Here is a 22023-nt window from a genome sequence, read left to right as displayed (position 1 = left end):
TGGGGAGAGGAGATGGGGAGCAGGATCCTATGGGAATGAGGATTATTCTCACAACAGTTATGGGTTTCCTTATGCCATGATCAAATGTTTTGGAACTAGACAGAGGAGGTGGTTGCACAACACTGTAAGCTCACCAAATACTGCTGAATATCTTACTTATTTTAAATGGTCAATTTTATGCTATGTGAATTTCATCTTACTAAAAAAAGCTTTTTAAAGCAATTTGCTTGTTGTAGGAAAATCTAAACATAAAGGTAAAAGTAAAAAATTATAATTTCTTTTCCCAGCTGCTCATCTCCATGTCCAATCCCATCCCACAAATATACCTTCCTTTAACTGTTTATTTTTTTAATTTTTATTTATTTTTTTAAGTTAACAAGGGAAGTCTTACAGGGAGGAGGTCTTTTATTTTTATTTTTTTATAATTGCATTGTATTTCTTTTTGGGTGTCCTGGGTCTTTGCTGCTGCACTGGACTTTCTCTAGCAGTAGAGACTGGGGTCTACTCTCTGCTTGCTGTGCCCAGGCTTCTCATTGCAGTGATTTCTCTTGTTGTGGAACACGGGCTTTGGAGTGCACAGGCTTCATAATTGTGGCATATGGGCTGAGTAGTTGCAGTTCTCAGGCTCTCTCGAGCACAGGCTCAGTAGTTGGGGCACCCGGGCTTAGCTGCTTTGCAGTATGTGAGATCTTGATCAGGGATCGAACCCATGTTTCCTGCAACGAAAGGTGGCTTCTTTACACTGAGCCACCAAGGAAGCCTTCCTTAACTGTTTATATATATATATATAACTCTCCAAACTTTAAAAAGCTTTATAGTATCCAGAGAGATACATATGTTTCCTTCTCTCCTGGAGGCTTACTGAGGACTTTATACCCACGTGAGCCAGGCGATGTTGTAGGTGATGGGAAACTCAATGGTGAACAAGACAGGCTGGAGGAATTAATTTTCTAGTAGGAGATGGGCAGTAAGCTTGGGAGTGAATGTGATTTTCAGTTGTGGTAAATGCTCTGAAAAAATAAAAGTGGGAAAGATGGTAGAGAGTGATGTGGGTTGGTGGAGGGCCAGGGTGGCTAGTAAAGGTCTCTGAAATGAATGATGGCATCTGAAATGAGTGAAGACAATTAGGGAGGTGAAGATCTATGGAAAGAGAATTCAAGACAAAGGAAATAAAGCTAAACATCTTGGGATTTCCCTGGCAATCCAGTGGCTAAGACTCCACCCTCCCAATGCAGAGGGCCCAGGTTCCATCCCTGGTCAGGGAACTGGATCCCACATGCTGCAGCTTAGAGCTCACATGACACAACTAAAGATTCCAAATGTTGCAACTAAGACCTGGCACAACCAAATACATTAAAAAAAAAAAATACTAAAAGAAGCTAGGTATCTTTACAGAAATAAGACTGTATACTAGGCACAGTGATCCACTACATGTTTATACACGTATTAGATATCTCGCCTTCCCCCTTCTTTTTTTTAAAATTATTTATTTATTTATTTTTAAATTTTATTTTATTTAACTTTACAATATTGTATTGGTTTTGCCATATATCAAAGTGAATCTGCCACAGGTATACATGTGTTCCCCATCCTGAACCCTCCTCCCTCCTCCCTCCCCATACCATCCCTCTGGGTCGTCCCAGTGCACCAGCCCCAAGCATCCAGTATCGTGCATCGAACCTGGACTGGCGACTTGTTTCATATATGATATTATACATATTTCAATGCCATTCTCCCAATCATCCCACCCTCTCCCACAGAGTCCAAAAGACTGTTCTATACATCAGTGTCTCTTTTGCTGTCTTGTATACAGGGTTATTGTTACCATCTTTCTAAATTCCATATATATGCGTTAGTATACTGTATTGGTGTTTTTCTTTCTGGTTTACTTCACTCTGTATAATAGGCTCCAGTTTCATCCACCTCATTAGAACTGATTCAAATGTATTCTTTTTAATGGCTGAGTAATACTCTATTGTGTATATGTACCACAGCTTTCTTATCCCCCCTTCTTTACCATATACTATACGTGTATTTCCAAGTTGGCCTCATAGCTACATGTTATTCCATAATAGTGATACATCATATTCATTACACATGTACTTCCAAGTTGGCCTCATAGCTAAATGTTATCTCATAATATTGATACACCATCACTTACTTAGGGGCTTCCCAAGTGGTGCTGGTGGTAAAGAACCTGCCTGCCAGTGCAGGAGACACATGAGATCTGGGTTCAATGCTTGGGTCAGGAAGATCCCCTGGAGAAGGAAATGGCAACTCCACTCTAGTATTCTTGTCTGGAGAATCCCATAGACAGAAGAGCCTGGTGGGCTACAGTCCATAGGGCCGCAAAGAGTCCGACATGAGTAAGGTGACTTAGCCCGTGCTACATACATCACTTACTTAACTATTTCTCTGTTCATGGACATTTAGGTTGTTAACAGTTTGGAGCTATTTCCATATTCCAATTCCAGGGCCCTTAGGGTGATTCCTCTTGTTGTCAACTAACTTTGTGTGTGCATCACAGGGACTACCAGGTTGTCCTTGGAAAACTAACTCTTTAAGTTGAGAATCCTTTGTCTCAATAGCCCCAATGAGTGTAAAAGGGCAGTATTGTCCCAGATTCCCTACTGATTCCCCCATTCATTCATCTAACATTTATTAAGCATGTTTTCTATGCCAGGAATTATACTGAGCATTATAAATACAAAGAAGATGAACAAAAGATTCTAACCTCAAATTGCTCAGTCTTAGCACAACGATAATTATCAAGACACTGTAAATCAATTATATCTCATTTAAAAAGAGAAGAAAAAAAAAGCTTCTTCCTTTTCTGCTTGGAGCAGTATCTCTACCCAGGCAGCTTAAGGCTTTTGAAAACCAACAGAGTGGATTCTTTCCTGAATAATTATCCTATTCAGGGACATCAATGACATAATGACATCAACTTTTCTAAGCTGCAGTCTTTAGTAGTTTCTTCAATCTTAGGAAAAATACACCAAAGAAACTCTGCTGATGTAATTAGGTGTGAAGAACTAACCTATCAGAGTGATCACCCAGTGCCCTCAGGGTGATTCCTCTTGAAGTGTGGTATCCGATGACATGGGGTTGGAGAAGGACACTGTGGTTCACTATTTCAGTCAGCTGCTTGTGTTGACATTTTCTTAGGAGCAGGTTGGGGAGAGCAAATCTTGACTGTGAGAGCACATCAGGCACTTTATTTTGGATACATTGTATTTTCTTCTTCTCCTGACTCTGATTCAACAGCAAAGGTGGCCTCCTATATATAAAAGAAGGTCCGGTTTTTATATCAGTCATTGATAAATTCTCTGTAAACCTGAGGACAATCCACTTAACACCAAGTTTAAAGTGGAACATATAAGATTCAGTGGGGTCTTCAGAGAACTATATTAATAGGCTGTAACCGGAACTTTGTATTAATGAGAGGAATAAATCCTCTGTTAGGGGGGTGGAGGTGGAATTTAGGTCCAGAAAATTTCAGGGAACATGAACCACAGACCTGTCCAGAAGCTTAAATCCAGCCTCGTGATAATTGAGATTTCTGGTTTCTTTACATTTATAGGGTTCAACTTCCCAAGTGTTATGTGTTAAAGAAACAATGCAACCAGCAAGTTTGCTAATTTCATATTAAACACAATTTCAAACCACTTTAGAGTAGTAGTTGTTCTCAAAGATAACTGACAGCTTTGCTTTTGATTTGTCTCATTAGGCTGGGTCCTCTTTTTATCCTTAAAACAGACATTTAAAATTAAAATTAATATCTAGATTTGAGATCTTCACATAAGGTTCTTAAGAAACATTCTGTGTTCCTGCTTCTATGCCGTAATTTCTATTGAGCTAGTTAGTTGCACTCTGTCTAGACTTCTTGGAGAAAAATATCAACAATATGTTTTTCTCCGTCTTGGGTTCCGCAAGGGAGAATTATAGGAAAACTTAACAGGTACTTTCCTACTTCAAGCAGTTGGATCTATATATTTATCTTTTGCTTTTTTTTTTTTTTCCTTTTCCTATGTTTACCAAACAGTAACTGGCAGCAGCAGTCAATAAAGTACTTCGGGAAAACCTGAGCAAATTCGGCCATTCAAAATAAAACCACCTCACCGGAAGGTGTACAATGAAGCACAAAAATAACCCTGTTAGGTGGGACTAGCAGGTTACATCATGGAATATGGTAATCCTCTATTTAATTTACAAAGCCCTTGGCCGAGAGGAGGAAGGGATGGAAAAGTTTGAGTGAAGGCTTTAAATGACTAGTCATACAGACAGTGAGTCACTGTAAGTTTCCAGTTAATAATCCCCTCTGCCGGGCTGGGCTTTATGAGCCACAAAGCAGTTTAAATGGTAATGGCTCACAGTTTTATGGTTTCTTCTACCAAATGAATACAGAAAATGAAAGACGCCCTGAGTTGTCTTTGAAATGTAGGGCAAATTCTGACTGGGGGCAGGGAGGAGGAAGGTGGAAAGAAAGAGAACGAGGTAAGATGCCTGTGAGGCAGGGAACGGAGAGGGCTGGTGAAACGAGAAGGGAACGATTTTCAGGAGTTGAAGGCTTTTCTCTCCACCTTGGAACTGCTGTCCATTTTCCCACATTCTGTGCAGAACAGCACGGAAAAGACCACCCCCGCGACCTGAGAGGCTCGCGTTCCGCCGCCCCGCGCCGAGTCGCGCCAAGGTTCGCTCCCACCCCCGCCCCCACTCGGTGACAGGTGGGGCAGCCGTGAGGCAACCAGACCTCCGCCTCCTCGCGCTGCCTGCCGGGAGCCGGCGCCGCTTCCGGTTGCTCTCGGCCCCGAACTCCGACTCCCGTCGGCCCCCGGGAAAACCGCAGCGGGGTCGCGCGGGCGCTGCCGGAACTCGTAGTTTCGCCTTCTGCCGCGCTTCATAAGCGGAAACGGGGTCGCCCGGGGCCGAGAACTACCGAGGCGAAGGTACGGGTGGCGGCGAGGGGTCAAACCGCGCCGGGCGTGGGGTTGGCGCTGAGACGGTCGGAGGTGGTTGGGGCTGGGTGGGTGGAGATCAGCGCGCACACACGAGGAGGGTAGAGTCGCCGCTGCCGCCGCCGCTGTAGTCGTCGCGAGTGCGGAGTCGGAACTTGAGCTGCCGCCGCGACGACGCCGAGGATTGTGCCGCTAGCCCCCGGCCCTTCTGCCTTGCCGCTTTCCTGGGTCAGCGCGGCCTGCTCCTCCCCAGCCCGTCTCCCCCGCCTCCATTTCCCGCCCTCTCTTCACCACACACACGGCCCCCCCGATCATGGATCCCGGCAGTGGTGGCGGTGGCGGCGGCGGCGGCGGCGGGAGCAGCAGCAGCAGCGACTCGGCGCCCGACTGCTGGGACCAGGCGGACATGGAAGCTCCCGGGCCGGGCCCGTGCGGCGGTGCCGGCGGCCCCTTGGCGGCGGCGGCGGCCGAGGCCCAGCGTGAGCACCTCAGCGCGGCCTTCAGCCGGCAGCTCAACGTCAACGCCAAGCCCTTCGTGCCCAACGTCCACGCCGCCGAGTTCGTGCCGTCCTTCCTGCGGGGCCCGGCCCAGTTGCCGGCATCCCCAGCTGGCGCCGCCGCCAACAACCACGGAGCCGGCAACGGCGCGGGAGGCCCTTCGGGTAAAGGGCCGGGATCAGCCCCCGGGACGGGAGGAAACCGTGCTGCGAGGGCTGGGGAAGATGGCCTGGGGGCCAGAGCCCACCTGGGACGGGGCCCGGGAGAGGATCGGGGGCGCGCCTCGCCCGGCGAGGGACGCGTGGCCGTGGGGCCGGGAGGCACGTGGGCCGCTGACAGCGGCGCCGGCTGTCCTGGGTGGGGCGACCTGGGGCAGGAGAGGGGGTCTGCGTGGGGCGACCGCGGCGGGGGGCGGGAGCAGGGTGCGGGGCGCACCGGTGGGGTCTGGGGTCGACCTCTCACCGCCCCCCGCAGGGGAGCAGTTCCCTGCTGGGAAGTGGGAACCGTATGGGACGGAGAGCGGGTCAGTGCCACGAGGCCTAGAAGCCAGGACAGATGGAGCCAGGAGTCGGCCGGATGGGCGTTGAGAGCGCTGAGGAGTTGGGGCGGACGAAAGCTCGCGTTTTACCTTCACCTTGGGCCTGGGCGAGAGAGCTTCCCCCGCTGCAATGCCTGTTACTGAAAGTGTAATTACGTTTTAAATGTCCACGGACCCCAACAGTCCCGACGGAATCCCAGGATGCATTGCAGCCCTGCCACCGGGCCGAAACTGTTGGCTGTCAATAGATCCTTAGCATTTTGTAAGGTTGTGAAGTAAACAGAGTGTCGCAAAGTTAGCGTTCTATACTTAACATTAAATTGTGTAGGAAATGACGTTGATCTGTGTGCCCTTTTTCTTAAATGGGACTCGGATTCTTCCCTTTAGTTGATGACACGTTTAGAATTTTTATTGCGTTAAAAATCGTTTGCCTCATTCAGGTTGCTTGGTGTAACTCATTCTCTTTGTTCTTGTGTCAGGAGTTAGTCTGTTCAGACACCTGAGCATTTGTTAAAAACTTCTTAGGGGTCATATGAAGTTTTGACCATGGCTAGTCGAGTGACTTTCTGTGACTTCAAGTTAAGTCTTCAAAAATCTCACTGTACTTAGGGGCTGCTTAGTGATAGTATGCTTTCAGGTACTGATTTTGTCAAGTGAGTGAACCTGATTCCTTTCTTTAGTTCTTTGTTGTCCTATTTCTTGGATAGGTAGACACTGTAAAAGTGCTGTAGGAGTTTAGTTTCTTAAGAAACTTTGCCTGCAGTTTTCTCTCTTGAGGCAAAAAGAGAGTTTGGGGAAATGCTTTTGGGCACACAGTTGGACTTAGTTATTTTATTGACTGGTATTTCTTTTACTTGTGTGAAGCCGTTGATGTTTTCCCTTTAAACAGAAGGTTAACTTTGCTTACTACTTTGGGCTACATAAACTTCTTCACTTACCAACTCCTAAAAGTGCCTAGTTCCCCAAACCTTATCATGCAGTTTGCTCTTATCCAGCCATTTTCTTTTTTGACCCTCACTTGTAAATCTGGAGTTAACTAGTATCACTGTGACTAGACCTAGGACTCTATTTCCAGCCTATGTAGCCATCAGCCAGTCGTCAAGGGATGGCAGTCGTTAGAGCAGTGGTCTGGAAGGGTGGTCATTCTTGAATGAGTAGGCATTGCCTCTTATGATGGACTGTCTTTTCTCTTCCTGATATTTATGTGCTGATGTGAAGTTTTACTCTTAATCCTTTCCTCTGTGACACTGCCAGAAGTTGGAGATGTAGAATGTGTAGGGGAGTGGTTGTTCCTACCTTAGGGATCCCTACATTATGGTCAGTTTTTTCTTCTTTTTTTTTTTTTAAATCAGAAACCTAATTTGGTGTTACTGACTCTTACTAGCTGTTTCTACAAAATGCCAGTTAATATTTAAAAAACAACTCACCCATCCTCTGTAGGATGTCTATTTGGGAAAGAATGGATGGTCCAGAGTTAATGTGGCACTGTTGGATTGCACGTTCCAGCATAAATTCAGGCCCATAGATTATACTAGCATAAGAGCAAAGAACTGTGTTTGGAAGAAGCAGGGAAAACATTGACATGGCACTTAGGTTGAAATTTGTGAAGGGGAAGCCCATAAAGGGTGCAAGTATTTTTTAGTGAGGAAATCAACTGTAGGGCTAGCGTGTTGCTAAGTCATAGCTTCTGTTAAGTGTTCTTCTGTTGTTAGCTAAAAGTCAGCTAAAACTGGTGGTGGATGTGTTTTTAAAACTTTAAAAACTTCAGGAGAGCTCTTGAAGGAGTCTAGAGGAAGAGCGCTATCACGAACGACTTTAGTTATTTATGACTGCACTGGGTCTTCTTTCCTGTGCGCGGGCCTTCTCTTGTGGAGCAGGCCTGTATGCCCGCAGGCTCAGTAGTTGTGGTGCAGAGACTTACTTGCTCCACCTCTTGTGGGGTCTTCCTGGACCAGGGATTGAACCCAGGTGCCCTGCATTGGCAGGCAGATTCTTAAGCACAGGACCACCAGGGAGGCCCAAGAATTGACAGCTTTTAAAATGTACGTGTATAGGATGAGTATCTGTCATTCTCCTGAAAGAGAAGGCTAGTTTTCTCTTTTTCTCTCTTCCTTTTTTTTTTTTTTCCTCCAGTGGTACTTGGAGCAACCGGTAAGGGGAGATGCTTTTGCACAAAAAGTCATCCACTTTAACTGGCAGGCTGCTGGTTAATCCTTATATCCAACTATAGGATATCCTGAGTCACAGCTTGGGATTCAGTGTTGACCTTGGATCTCTGAAAATTTTTAACATAAGTTTCCAAAGAAATGATTAAGTAGAACCCATGTAAGTGTAATTACATGCAATTCATTTAAGTACAGTTCTCTCCAGATCCAAGTAAAATGGCTAAGTAATGGTCATTTAGAATCCTTCAGATGAATGAAATGTAGACAAGTGCTGTGTGTGCCAGAACAAACATTTTCTATAATCGAATGTACTTATTTTCGGTTCCAATTTGCACCAAGTTCAGGCTTTTTTATTGTTAAATGAGAAACAAGTTCACCAGTGTTCATCAGGATTGCTTGGTGTGTTTGGGCTGCTATAACAAAATACTGTAGACTTCGTAGCTTGTAAACAACAGAAGTTTATTGCTCAGAGTCTGAGATCAGGGTGCCAGCCTGGTTGGGTGAGGCTCTCTTTTCTCTTCTGGATAACAGACTGCTGACTGACTGCTTTCTGTGTCCTCCCAGGGCTGAAGAGGCAGGGGAGTTCTCTGGGGGCCTGTTTTATAAAGGCACTAATCCCATTCATGAAGGCTCTGCCCTCATGGTCTAAGGCCACCCAAAGACCCCACCTAATACCATTACTTTGGGCATTAGGATTTCAACATAGGGATTTGGGGAGGAACACAAAACAGGCCATAGAACTTGGCCAGAGCTTCTAAAGTAATGGCATAGAGTTCTGTCATCCCTCCCTCATTGCCTCTCAAAACTGCCATTGTGAAATGGATATGGAATAAAACCAGCAGTTGTTTAGTCACTAAGTCATGTCCAGCTCTTTGCGACTCTGTGGACTGTAGCCTGCCAGGCTCCTCTGTCCATGGGATTTCCCAGGCAAGAATACTGGAGTGGGTTGCCATTTCTTTCTCCAGGGAATCCAAGAATAAATCCATGTCTCCTGCACTGGCAGGTGGATTCATTACTGCTGATCCACCAGGGAAGCCAGTTAGTCCTTAGGAGGGGTTTAAGTCACTTGGTGGATGCTGTTATTCACTGAATTTTCCCAAAGGTGACTGACCTCTTCTGAGCCACCAGAGTAGAGAAGATACAGACTCAAAGTAATAGTCAGTTTTGTCCTGAAGGGCTCTTACACTTTTTTATGTTAAAGAATACCAGTTGACTGATAGTTAAGTTTAAAGAGATGGTAGATATGGTTGCCCCTTTGTTTTTCTTGTGACTGAATGCCTGCAGTAACAATTGTAATAGAAAGGACTTTTCAGATGAGACAGTGAATGGAGTAAGTGGGCTGAGAAGATCAGGTAAAGTATTGTTCCTGGAGGAGTATTTCTTTTCCTACCATGTCATACTGATTATTAGAGATCATTCAATTTTGGCTCTCGTTTCATGATTTTACATGTGGAGTGGCTCAGGTGTGGGGGTTCAGGAAACAAGTGAGGGCATCCACTAAGGCCGCACCATATTGAGCAACTGTTTCAACTGTTAGAAACTTTGGGAATAAGTTTGATTTTTTATTTATTTGGCCACGTTGCCGTTTTGGGATCTTATTTCCCCCTGCAGTGGAAGCATGGAGTTCTGACCACTGCGCTGCTAGGGAATTCCCATGGGAATTTTAGAGCAGGTTTTATTCACTGCTTTTTTTTCCTTTTGTTTATTTTTTGCTTTTTTTCTGGAATTGTACTGCATAAAAAGATGATGAAAACATATCATGGCATGTTGGGAAATATTGTAGAGAACAGATTTTTAGCTTTTTTTTATTTGCTGGAGAGGAAATGTCTTAAAGTGTTAAAATAGTGTTGTCTTTCTAATTGGAGAGGAAGGAATGAAAAAGAGATTTGATCATCTTTCCTGAAGAGTTAGCTGAATTGGAATGGAATTTTTCGAGATGTGAATCTCTGGTTTTGCTCAGGTATGTGTATGGCAGTTAATGAACAGACATTGCCTGCCTGCAGAAGGCAGGATACTGTGCTAGGCCCTCAAAGTGATACCACCAAGATGGATAACTGATTCTCAAGGAGTCCAGAAAGGGATCAGATGATACCCAGTCTACTCTAATGGAAGACCCTTCATGATAAGAGGGCCGTACACAGAGTGCACAGAGAAGGCTTTCAAAGCTGGGGAGCACCGTTCACAGGTCCCTTTAGATAATTTCACTCGTGTCACCCTAATCATAAAACCACAGATTTGTTTTCTACTAAGTGTTCTCTGTGAATATCTGAGGTACAATTAACATAAAATTCACCTTTCTTGTGTTTCTGGACTTCAAGTTTCCTAGGAATTTGCTAGAGTACCAGTCATCTTTACTTGTAAGTAAGTGTTAGTCGCTCAGTCACGTCCGACTCTCTTCGACCCCATTGACCATAGCCTGCCAGGCTCGTCCATCCATGGGATTTTCCAGGCAAAAATACTGGAGTAGGTTGCCAGTTCCTTCTCCAGGGGATCTTCCAGACCCTCCAGACCCAGGGATCAAACCCGGGTCTCCGGTATTGCAGGCAAACGCTTTACCATGTGAGTTACCAGGAAAGCCCACTTCTAAGTAAAGACTTGTTTATTTCGTATTAAACATGGGTGAGTTACTTTGATTCTGGCTCCTTATTTACAATTTCATCATTCAATTCACAGTTCTTAAAATTTTGAGAGAAGTTAGATTTTGGCTACTTGGTTGTTCTGAGGTCCTCATACTCCTTTTTTAGCTGTCAGTTGATGGTTCATACTGAAACTCCTTAAGAGTTTTCTTCCTGCTGTTGGTAGATTTTAATGAAGTGTGGCTGAGCTACAGATATGTTGTTGGTTTTTTCATAAATGACTTTGTTCTAAGGAAAGGTTAGTTGTTACATTACTACTCCAAGTTAAACCAGTCCCCATCATACTCTCCTTCCTAGGTGAGAGGAACAGTTCTCAAGGATTTTTTGAGCTAGCCTTGTCTGAGAGTGGTCAAACCTAATTCCAGACCATATTCTAAGTAATTGTATTTCTCTTCACTTGAAATAAAAAAAGCATACCTTAGCAAACTACTATGTATAAAATGACCTACAAGGATATATTGTATAGCATAGAGAATTCAGCCAGTGTTTTATAGTAATTATAGAGTATAACCTTTAAAAATTGGAATCACAAAAAAATAAATTTAAAAAAAAAATTGTGAATCACTGTGTTGTACATCCAAAACTTATACAATATTGTATATCAACTATCCCTCAATTTATTTAAAAAAGTATGTACCTTAGAATGTCATCAGGTTGCCTGTTTCTGTGGAACTCCAGTAGGAGTTCTTATAGTACTACTGAGCCCATCTCCTTTGTGGTGGTTGGTTTCACGTGCATGGTATTCTGTTATCTTTGTACTTTTTTGTGGTATCTGAAATTAAATATCTCATTCTTTTTGCAGCAGATAGTATATAAATTATAAAGACTATCTTTTAGCATTGTTTGAAAAATAGAGTAGAACTTAAGTTACTCTACAGAAAAGCCTGTTCAGGTTGATATGCTTTAGTGACTGAGTAAATAGGTTCTTCAGAATGTTAGGACCAGAGATGACCTGGCAGTAATAATAAGAGATGTTGAATGAATGCCTGAGGTCACTCACAGGTTTAAGGACACAGCTGAGTCTAGAATCCAAATTTGCCAGTTGCTAATTTAGTGCTCTCTACCACACCATGCTGTTTAATAATGACAAAAAAAAAAAAGAGCATGCCCAGAGCTAATTACTACAGCCAGCATGGATCTTCTGAGAAAGTGGTCCTGGAATTTGCCTTTCTTATATTTCATTCTTAAAAGTTTTTATAATCATTATGGGACATTGAAATGCTTATTATAATAATATATTCATTGAGCAGTTACCACTTGGTTAAAATGCCCTTCACAACAACGTCTTGAGGTATAGATACTGATGACCTGTTTTTACAGATAAGAAAATGAAGTTTCAGAGAAGCTAAATAAATAGGGGACGTGACATCCATGAATAAATGGAGGAGTTGGGATTAGAACTTAGATCTGATTTCAGAGCTTATCCTAGCAATAGTAAGTCCATTAGTTTTTCCTTGTAATTAGAAGCTAAACAGTCTTTTGGCTGAGACAGTTTCAAAAATGGGGCTTATGAGTTTGTGCACCACGGCACTGTCTCCATGTTCTTTCTCAGCAGTAGCTGGGTACACGTCATAAGTAGGCAATGCTCTAATAATTTTTTAAATTTTATTATTTTATTTTTTGGCTGTGCTGGGTCTTTGTTGCTGTGCAGGCTTTTCTGTAGTTGTGAGTGGAGGCTACTCCCTAGTTACGGTTCAGGCTTCTGATTACAGTGGCTTCTCTTGTGGCTCACGAGCTTTAGCAGTTGCAGCAAACAGGCTCAGTAGTTGTGGAGTGCATGGGCTTAGTTCCCAAGACCAGTGAGCAAACCTGTGTCTCCTGCATTGGCAGGCGAATTCTTTACCACTGAGCCACCCATGAAGTATGGCAATGCTCTAATTTAAAGTAACATTTTGAAATTATTTGAAACACTTTAGGAAATGATATAAAATAAACAGCTGTGATCACCACTATCTGTAACATTGTGCCTTTTTATTTTTAGAGGGTTAGGTAGTTAAGGCAAAACCATGGACCCTTGTACATGTTCTGCAGGCTTTTCTTTCTGATACCTGCCTTTACTATTTTCCAGTGTTGTCTGGGAGAAAATGCCTGAGCTTTTGTGAGACCATGTGGTCACCTGTGTGCCAGAGAATTTTAGTTCCTTACTCAAACTGTTCTTTAACATCTCTTGGATATTGTTTCTCTAACTCCCTTAGAAAATTGGCACATATAAAATTGTTCTGAACCCTACTGCTGAAGTTAATTCAGTAAAAATTAGGTGTGTATTTATTCTATACAGTACACTGTGCCAACCTGTGGAGACAAAGTAGAGAAAAAAGTCTCCTTGTTTCAGAAAACCAGTCATTCTAGAAGTCCATAATCTCCTAAGGAACAAGAACTAAGCTGTGGGTGTGGGTGGATCTATAATTGAAAGAGGGTCATATCTTAGAGGAGTCAAGAAGCCAGGTCCTTAGCTCTTCAGGTGGAAAGTGGTTGGAGAATAGGGCAAAGTGGAAAGCCAGATAAGGCAAGTTCATAGGGCAACTGAGGTCACTCCTTCAGAGGAGCCAACTGTGCACATGTGGGTGTTTAATTTTAAAACTAAAATCTAAAATGCAGTTCCTTAGTCACAGTAGCTACCTTTCAAGTGCTTAAGAGCCACATGTGGCTAGTGACTATCATCACAGCACAGATGTTTCCATCATTGTAGAAACTCAGACAGAATCATCACTATTCCTCAGATCCATGCAGGTAGGACACTTGTTACTTCTGTGACAGCACTGGAGTCGTTTTTATTTTTCTTTACTGAACACACCATTTAGCGTAAAGGAGGAAGATATTTTACTTAAGATGGCATTATAAATAGCTGTTTTAGTGTATAAAGGGGATTAGAGACTGGTTTTATAGCTAAAGCAGTGCAAATTTAACTTGCTGATTTATGAAATAGATGAATTAAGCACTTTTTGAGAATTGGTCATTGTTTATGTTTAAAATATGTAGCTTAAATTAAAACATAGCTTTCATTACCTGCCACATGTATGGTCTTGACTAACTTGTGCTGTCCTTACTTGTAAGCTGGCAAAATAGGAGTTGCCACGGTGAAGTCCTTTGATCCATGATTGTATCTTTAAATTTTTTTTATATTAAAAAAATCTATATAACATAAAATTAACCATTTTAGAGTGAACAATTCATGGCATTTAAAACATTCTCAGTGTTGTAAAAACTGTCACCTCTGTCTAGTTCCAAAGCATTTTCGCCACCCCTTCCCATTCCCCTTTCCTTCCAGCTTCTGGTAACCACCAGTCTGCTTTCTGCTCTCTGGATTTACCTATTCTGAATATTTCATGGAAGTGGAATGGTATAACATAGGACATTTTGTGACTGGCTTATTTCACCATGATCATATTTAACTAGCAGTTTTAAGACCCAGATTATCATCTGTGTTAAAACACAGGCAGTACTGTTGCCTGGCTGTCTTTTGGTAAAGTCATGTTTAAAAAATTGTAATAATTTCACCACAATTATTAGTTTCTCCTTTTAACTTAGGGTGTGGCAGTTTTAATCACTTGTACACTCTGATAACCTTCCTACTTTATTAGAATTATTCCTTCGAATACTCGATAAGAATGTGTGTCTGAACATGGAGACACCATTGGAATATATGAAACCATAATTTCATTCCTTGGGAGGGTTTTCTTCTCTTTCACTGATAGGTATGAACTGTGCAAGACTTGAGAAATCAAGCGCTAAAAATCCTGTTTGCTAACCATGAACAAATGACTTTGGGTCTAGTAGAATTCTAAGCCCAGGATTAATAGTAGCCAGTAAAATCTGGATGTGATGTGCATTGTGAATAAGACCAGAGTAAAATGAACAAGAAGGGCTTACATGAATGTGTAAAGCCTGGGTACAACGATATTGAGAAGCTTAAATTTAAGGAACATCTTGTTATATGTGATTTTACTGCTTTATTAATTCGAAAAACATCAGTTTGCAAATGTCGCTAGCATTATCAAAAAGTTTATAACGTCTTCTGTGGTCTGAATGCATATCATTAGGTGTATATTAAGCACTTGATTGCTTTTGGTACTTTGTCTCTAAGCTTTGTAAACTTAAGACAAATATTCAATAAAAGTAAGACACCTTGAAAAATAAAACCATGAACAGATTTTGCATTATGCACCCATGGCGGTGAACTCATTACTGATGTCACTGTCAGGAGAAGTGCCTTACAGCCTAATGCATATGTTGTGTATTTCTGAATTTAACAGTTGGTTCTAGAACTAGGTGCTCAGGTGTATGTACTATTTCATTTTATAAAGCTCAGTTGCAGTTTGGGTTATCTTACTAAGTGACAGGAGAGTCTACTACACCAGTTATCTTAGTCTTTTCCTGCCTTAGAATATATGCATATCGTCATTTATTCAGTTCACTTTTTCTGAGTGATTTTCAACAGGGGCCATCTGAATGTTAGATGATAGTTGTCTATTTCATAGGGTTTTCAAGGGAATTAGAAGAGACACCGGTTAGCACATAAGGGCTCAATAAAGGTTAATTGGAATTAGGGTAATTTGCCACCAACTCCCTCCTTACCTCCAGGACTTGGGGAATGCTTCTTAATCCCTGTCTAGACCATAATAGACACTCAGTACATGTTAGTTGATAGAATTGATACTCAGTCCATGTTAGGAGGTAGAGACTCATTTGTTGAATATCTAGGTGCCACGAGTTATTTGATAACTAAACAAATTATTCTTTCATTTAATCCTGTCTGGCAGATGGCATGTCGTCTTCATGACTCCAGTGAAATAACTGTATCTGAGAACTAACAAATGACAAGCCAGGATTTCAAGCCAGGAATCAGCTCAGTTCTGTCCTTTTGCTACTACCCTGTGCCGCCTCTTCCATCCCTAGGGTGGCATATGAACTTGACTTTTTCTGAAAATTGAGTAATTTTTCCTTATCTTACCTGTAAACTTTTCTTAATAGGAAAACAAACAAAAAAAACCACTAATCTATATTATATCTGAAGTACAATTCCTTTTACTTTGTGGACTGAGTTCAAAGGATTTTTCCTCCCAGTTCCTGTTAAAATACCCTGTTAATCACACAGGGTGGGGTCATCTTAGACTTTTCATTCTTCCTCCCTGTTCCTGTCAGATCTTTGCTCCCTTTATCTTTGCACTGAACTCCTTCTCTGGTTGTACCACTCATTTGTTATGATGGCATACTTTCTTGTAAGTAGTGTTGGTCTTTCTGACTTGTGGCATCTTTACCTCTCTGGTTCATTTGTGTACTACCTTAGAATGATCTCCCTAAGTCACACTTGGCATGTCACTTCCTTCCTCAAAAAAAATCTGTTGCCCTTGACCTTTCAGGGACAGGAATTTCTTTCTTTCCTTCTTTTCTTTTTTGGCCATGCCATGTGGCTTGTGCAGTCTCAGTTCCCTGAGCAGAGACTGAACCCAGGGCTGTGGCAGTGAAAGCCTGGAATCCTAATAGGCCACCAGGGGCCTCTCAGGAATTAACTTTCTTCAGCACTTCAAGTTATTGGGAGATTGGGCCCCAAGGTTTTTGTTGACTTACGGGTGTTAATACTTCCTGGGCACTGATTTTATGAGACTGATGTGCTGCCTACTGTGCTAAAGAGGCAGACTGGACACTGATTTTAAATGTGAGTTTTGCAGGTTAAGAATTCACTGTTCTTTATTGGTGTGGAGGATTCATGTGACTTCAAATTCTCTGGTTTCTTTTGCCTCTTGTAGATTCTTTAAAGCAAGAGTATTTAGGTATTGAAGTATTTAGTATAAAAAATAAATGTATGGACTGGGGTATTAGTGTATATTTCACACACATCTCTTCCAGTGGTGTCATAAAGTTTGTAATGTGATAGTTATGGAAACTGGGTTATTGCTTGACCTTAGAATTCTAATATAGGACAAAACTACCCCACTCCAGTACTCTTGCCTGGAAAATCCCATGGACGGAGGAGCCTGGTAGGCTGCAGTCCATGGGGTCGCTAAGAGTCGGACACGACTGAGCAACTTCACTTTCACTTTTCACTTTCATGCATTGGAGAAGGAAATGGCAACCCTCTCCAGTGTTCTTGCCTGGAGAATCCCAGGGACGGGGGAGCCTGGTGGGCTGCCGTCTATGGGGTCGCACAGAGTTGGACACGACTGAAGCGACTTAGCAGCAGCAGCATCATTATAACCACTTTTTCTGAGATGATGTAAGGGCCTGGATGCATTCCAGAGACTATATACGAATGTCCTTTTCATTTTATTGGTATCGAATAGAATTTATTTAAGGATCTTGATGATAACATGTATTACAGAATCTTAACAAGGACTAATCATTACTTCTTGGGCTAGAGAATCTAGAGTAGTAATGTGTATTTGTTGAGTAAAATCTAATTTGATTTGTGCTGGGCTGCAGGTTACTTTTACAGCATCTGTAAAGGAAAAGTTTATGAAGTAGAGTCAGAGAATAAACATGCTTTTGTGAATACATTTTAAACATTGAAAATGTTTTAAAATTGGTTGTAGTTGGTAGATTTTTTTTAGGTTAAACAGATTTGTCATTTGAAAGCCTGGGTTAGTTGTCATTGTTCTGAATTATTGAGGTTTTTGTTTTGCTATTGAACTTCTGTTTTTCCTGTTTCTTAAAAGATAAGTAAAATGGATGTATAGGTCTCAATTTTTAATAGAGCTTATTTCTGTTAAACAGCACCTGTGGAATCTTCTCAAGAGGAACAGTCATTGTTGTGTGAAGGTAATTTTCTGTGATGTGACTCTTTGAACAACTAATTGAGAAAGCATTAAATTATCTGTGGTGTGTAAATCTAGATAGTGTTTGGTAAATATATATCTCAATTTCTTGTCTAGGTTCAAATTCAGCTGTTAGCATGGAACTTTCAGAACCTATTGGTAAGAAAATTTCTGACCATATTAATACAGTAATATGAAACTCTTTCAGTCTCAAGATTTAAGGTACAAGTGTTTAAGTGTTATCATTATTATAATGCCTACATTTAAAACTACAGTAAAAACAGTCTTTGCCATTAGGATTTAGCAAGCAGAGCTAATGGGGCATTAACACTGCCATGATAAATCTAGTGATGGCAAATATAAAAGAATCAAATGGAGGAAGTGCTAAAGCAGTTTGAATAGGTGTACTTAATTTACGTTTGTGAAATTTTTTTTCCTTTTTGTAATTTTCTTACCCTTAAGGGTTTCATATTCCCAAGGTGTTCAGTAAAGAAGTTCTGCTACTTCCAAAGGAAAAACAGAAATCTAAATCTTTTCACACTTTTTTGTATTCTGATTTTGAACTTCCCCTTTTCTGTCAGGACATCTTGATGCCAGAATAACTGGGCTGTTGGGAGTGTTAGATGTCCTGTTCATATTTTGTTCATCCTTATGAAGATGAAGCTCCATTAAAATAGTCTCTCCTAATCTGAGTCAGAGCTCTGATGTCACCTGTGAGGCCAGCTTATATGTTTCTTTTATGAACGAGATTTTCTTGTGTTAGGATATGGAACTGAATATGTTAAGTTCTGTTTGTTTAAAAGCATCTGTGTTTTAATGTATAGATAGATGATAAACCTTTTTCAGAATACTAAACTAAAATGTTTTATTTCAGTAGAAAATGGGGAGACAGAGATGTCCCCAGAAGAATCATGGGAGCACAAAGAAGAAATAAGTGAAGCAGAGCCAGATGGTGGTTCTTTGGGAGATGGAAGGCCTGCAGAGGAAAGTGCCCAGGAAATGATGGAGGAGGAAGAGGAAATACCAAAACCTAAATCTGTGGTTGCGCCGCCAGGCGCTCCTAAGAAGGAACACGTAAATGTCGTATTCATTGGGCACGTAGGTGAGCTGCACTTGTAGCAATGATAAGAAATGACCAAAGTTACTGAATCCATCAGAGAATATCTTATTTAGCTACCTGAAGTATTTAGTGAAACTGAACTAATCTAAAACGTCTTGATTTTTAACTCAATAGATTTTTTAGCTGGCAGAACATTGCCAGCAGTGTATTCTTGGAAGCTGTGGTGGCATCGTAGCTGGAAGAAAATAAGTATATTTGTATGTGATACATAATTGGTCTGTAGGCCACCGGTGATGGCTCAGCATGTTACAACGTCTGTTAGTATTTTTTTTTAAAGTCTATTTTTTTGTGTGAAAAGAAAATAACAGAATTATGTCCCCCTTTTTCTTTCCTTTCTCTTATATCTGCCTTCTTTTGAATTTGATGATAGACCATTCTGCTTTTTGTGGTAGCAAGAACTCCTTTGAAATTTGTAAAGGAACACCTATACTGGCTAAAAGTGCAAAGCAGACTACCTAAATGTAGTTCAGGGGTCTTGGCTACTTTAGTTCTCCTTCTGAGGCTCCCCTTGGGTAATTCATATTGTCAGTAAGGTAGTCCTAGGTCACTATAGAGCTGCAGGGGGGGGTCTTAGATTCAAGGAGAGAAGGTAACTAACCGGAACTTCTGACCCAGATTCTATTCTTTGCAGTTGCTTTTGCAAGCTGTAATTAGGTATGTTAAATGGGCCTTTGGTTGTGTTCCTATATAGTCCTTGTGTTTTGGTTTGACTGCGCCTACGGTTTGCCTGTTGTTGATTATGTTGTTACTTTCAGATGCTGGCAAGTCAACCATTGGAGGACAAATAATGTAAGTATATTTTTTGTTAAATACCTTTTGTTATCACTGTAAGACTCTCATGAAACCTTAATTAAAAGTATTTCTAAAAGCTGTCTTTTAGATTTGTTAATAAAAAGTAATATAGAACCCTAATTATAAGAAATTTTACTTTGTTTTAAATATAATTTTCTTTGGAATAATGAATCTGGGGGAACTGGTGTTTCCTTATTCATCAACTCCTTAAATATATGTGGATTTAATCAGAATGTCTGGCTAACATGCTTTTTTTTTCTTTTTTATCATATATAGAAGGTATCTAGGTATGAAAATGCCATGGTTGATGTTTAGTGATGTGTTCTAGAATTGAAAAATATTTTCATTTAAACATCTTTTTAATCTCTCCTAAAGTAGACGCATTTCTTTAAGCTGTTATCTTAAAGGATAACAGAGGGTCTAGAGGGCATATCTTCATTGTCTTGCTTTGTTAAGTAATCTTAATCAGTAAATTTGCCAGTTACTGCTGAAAATTTCTACAACAGATCCTAAAGCAGGCTATTATACAGGAATTCTTACCTAAGACTCTGGGAAGAAGTGGCAGGCCCATTTGATGATGTGTTTTATGAAAGTGTATATTTTTTGATTTAGATGACTATTGAGAACACCCAGAGACAGAAGCTTAGAACAGGATTTGATTTGGATAGAGTCAAGGGAAGCAGTTGGGTATTATTTAAAAATCATGATCTCATTTTGACTAGTATGTTTTAAATATTAAATAGTAAGACTTAATTGCTTGGATAGCACTTAGAATTCCTTTCTTTTACATTAGTATTTACATTTGCTGTTTGAAAAAAAAACATTTATTTTGAAATAATTTTAGACTTATAGAAAGGTTCCAAAAACAGTAGTGGAATTGTTAGACAATTTTATTCAGCCTACCTTAATGTTAACATACTAAATAACCATTGTACAATCATCCCAACTAGCGAGTTATCACTGGTACAAACTAACTAACTAAACTACAGATCGCATTTGGATTTCACCAGTTTTTCAACCAGTATCATTTTTTCTGTTCTAGAATTCCACATTACACTTAGTTGTTATGTCTCTTTAGTCTCCTCCAACGTGTGACATTTCCTCAGTCTTGTCTTTCATGACCTTCATAATTTGAAGAGTGCTGTTTGGTTATTTTATTGGATATTCTTCAATTTGGGTTTGACAGTGTTAATAATTAGACTGAGGGTATGCATTTTGGAAGAGAATATCTCAGAAGGTATGTTGTGCTCGTATGAGAGTGCAGATGATTGCAATATTCAGTATGTTTTATCTATTACTGGTGATAAAAGCCATGATTACTTGGTTAAGGTGTCCGCTGCCAGAATTTAGCACTGTAAAGTTATTTTTTTCCCATTATCTTGGGGGAGGTAATCTGAGACTGTAAATGTCTTTTCCACTGAAATTCTCCATGATTTCAGCATCTACCCCAGTGGCACTTGTACTTTAAAGTAGCTTTTTTATGGAATTCAAATTCCCTTCGAGAGGTTTAAAGATTTCCTAACTTCACAACTGAGCAATCCATGAGTAATTAAATGTTTGTTTCTCTTTTCTTTCAACATTTTCAGGTATTTGACTGGAATGGTTGACAAAAGGACACTTGAGAAATATGAAAGAGAAGCTAAAGAAAAAAACAGAGAAACTTGGTAAACTTTTATGACACTATAAGTTACTTTTCAGGAAATGACTTATGCTTTTGTAGTCTACTAACATATAAATTCATAAGAGGAGACTTGTGGGATAAATATAAAGCATCTATTTAATTGAGACATTACCTGGCTACAAAATTTCATTCACAGAATTTATAATAATCAGGAACAGATGTTACAGTGGAATTTGGGGAGAAAGCAGATAACATAATAGTACTTAAGGGTATGATCATTATGTGAGTAAACCGTTGAAAGATAAAAGAATAGATGGAATAATATATTGACAGTAAGTTGCCTTTGCATGGAGAGAGGGTCAGCTCTTTTCTTCTTTCTAACCTTATCTTATTTTTTCTTAAGTTAACAAGCTTTATCTCAATAGGACATTGGTGGTCTTTTTTTTTTTTTTTATTCTGTGTTAAGGGGAAACGTTCCTAATCAATATAATACTAAAAAATGGATTCAGTTCAGTTCAGTCGCTCAGTTGTGTCCAACTTTTTGCGACCCCATGAATCACAGCACGCCAGGCCTCCCACCAACTCCCAGAGTTCACTCAAACTCATGTCCATCGAGTCGGTGATGCCATCCGGTCATCTCATCCTCTGTCGTCCTCTTCTCCTCCTGCCCCCAATCCCTCCCAGCATCAGAGTCTTTTCCAATGAGTCAACTCTTCGCATGAGGTGGCCAAAGTATTGGAGTTTCAGCTTCAACATCGGTCCTTCCAATGAACACCCAGGACTGATCTTTAGAATGGACTGGTTGGATCTCCTTGCAGTCCAAGGGACTCTCAAGAGCCTTCTCCAACACCACAGTTCAAAAGCATCAATTCTTTGGTGCTCAGCTTTCTTCACAGTCCAACTCTCACATCCATACATGACTACTGGAAAAACCATAGCTTAA

General features: G+C 40.9%; 1 protein-coding gene across 2 annotated transcripts in view; it reads left to right on the top strand.

Annotated features, from left to right (window-relative positions):
• The first annotated feature begins 5000 nt into the window (after nt 1-5000).
• The window catches only part of GSPT1 (G1 to S phase transition 1), a 33634-nt gene continuing 16611 nt past the window's right edge, over nt 5001-22023 (top strand). Inside the window, exons 1-6 of one of the 2 annotated variants that reach the window (XM_019987522.2) lie at nt 5001-5620; nt 17507-17551; nt 17665-17706; nt 18425-18649; nt 19423-19456; nt 21046-21123. In XM_019987522.2, coding sequence (XP_019843081.2) covers nt 5272-5620; nt 17507-17551; nt 17665-17706; nt 18425-18649; nt 19423-19456; nt 21046-21123 — 773 coding nt within the window. In that variant the 5' untranslated portion in view covers nt 5001-5271. Of the gene's footprint in view, nt 5621-17506; nt 17552-17664; nt 17707-18421; nt 18650-19422; nt 19457-21045; nt 21124-22023 lie in introns of both variants that reach the window. The other variant, XM_019987521.2, reaches the window with a different exon arrangement.

The sequence above is a fragment of the Bos indicus genome, chromosome 25, assembly GCF_029378745.1.
Source record: "Bos indicus isolate NIAB-ARS_2022 breed Sahiwal x Tharparkar chromosome 25, NIAB-ARS_B.indTharparkar_mat_pri_1.0, whole genome shotgun sequence".
Lineage (NCBI taxonomy): Eukaryota > Metazoa > Chordata > Mammalia > Artiodactyla > Bovidae > Bos > Bos indicus.
This window is presented reverse-complemented; position numbering and strand designations above follow the sequence as displayed.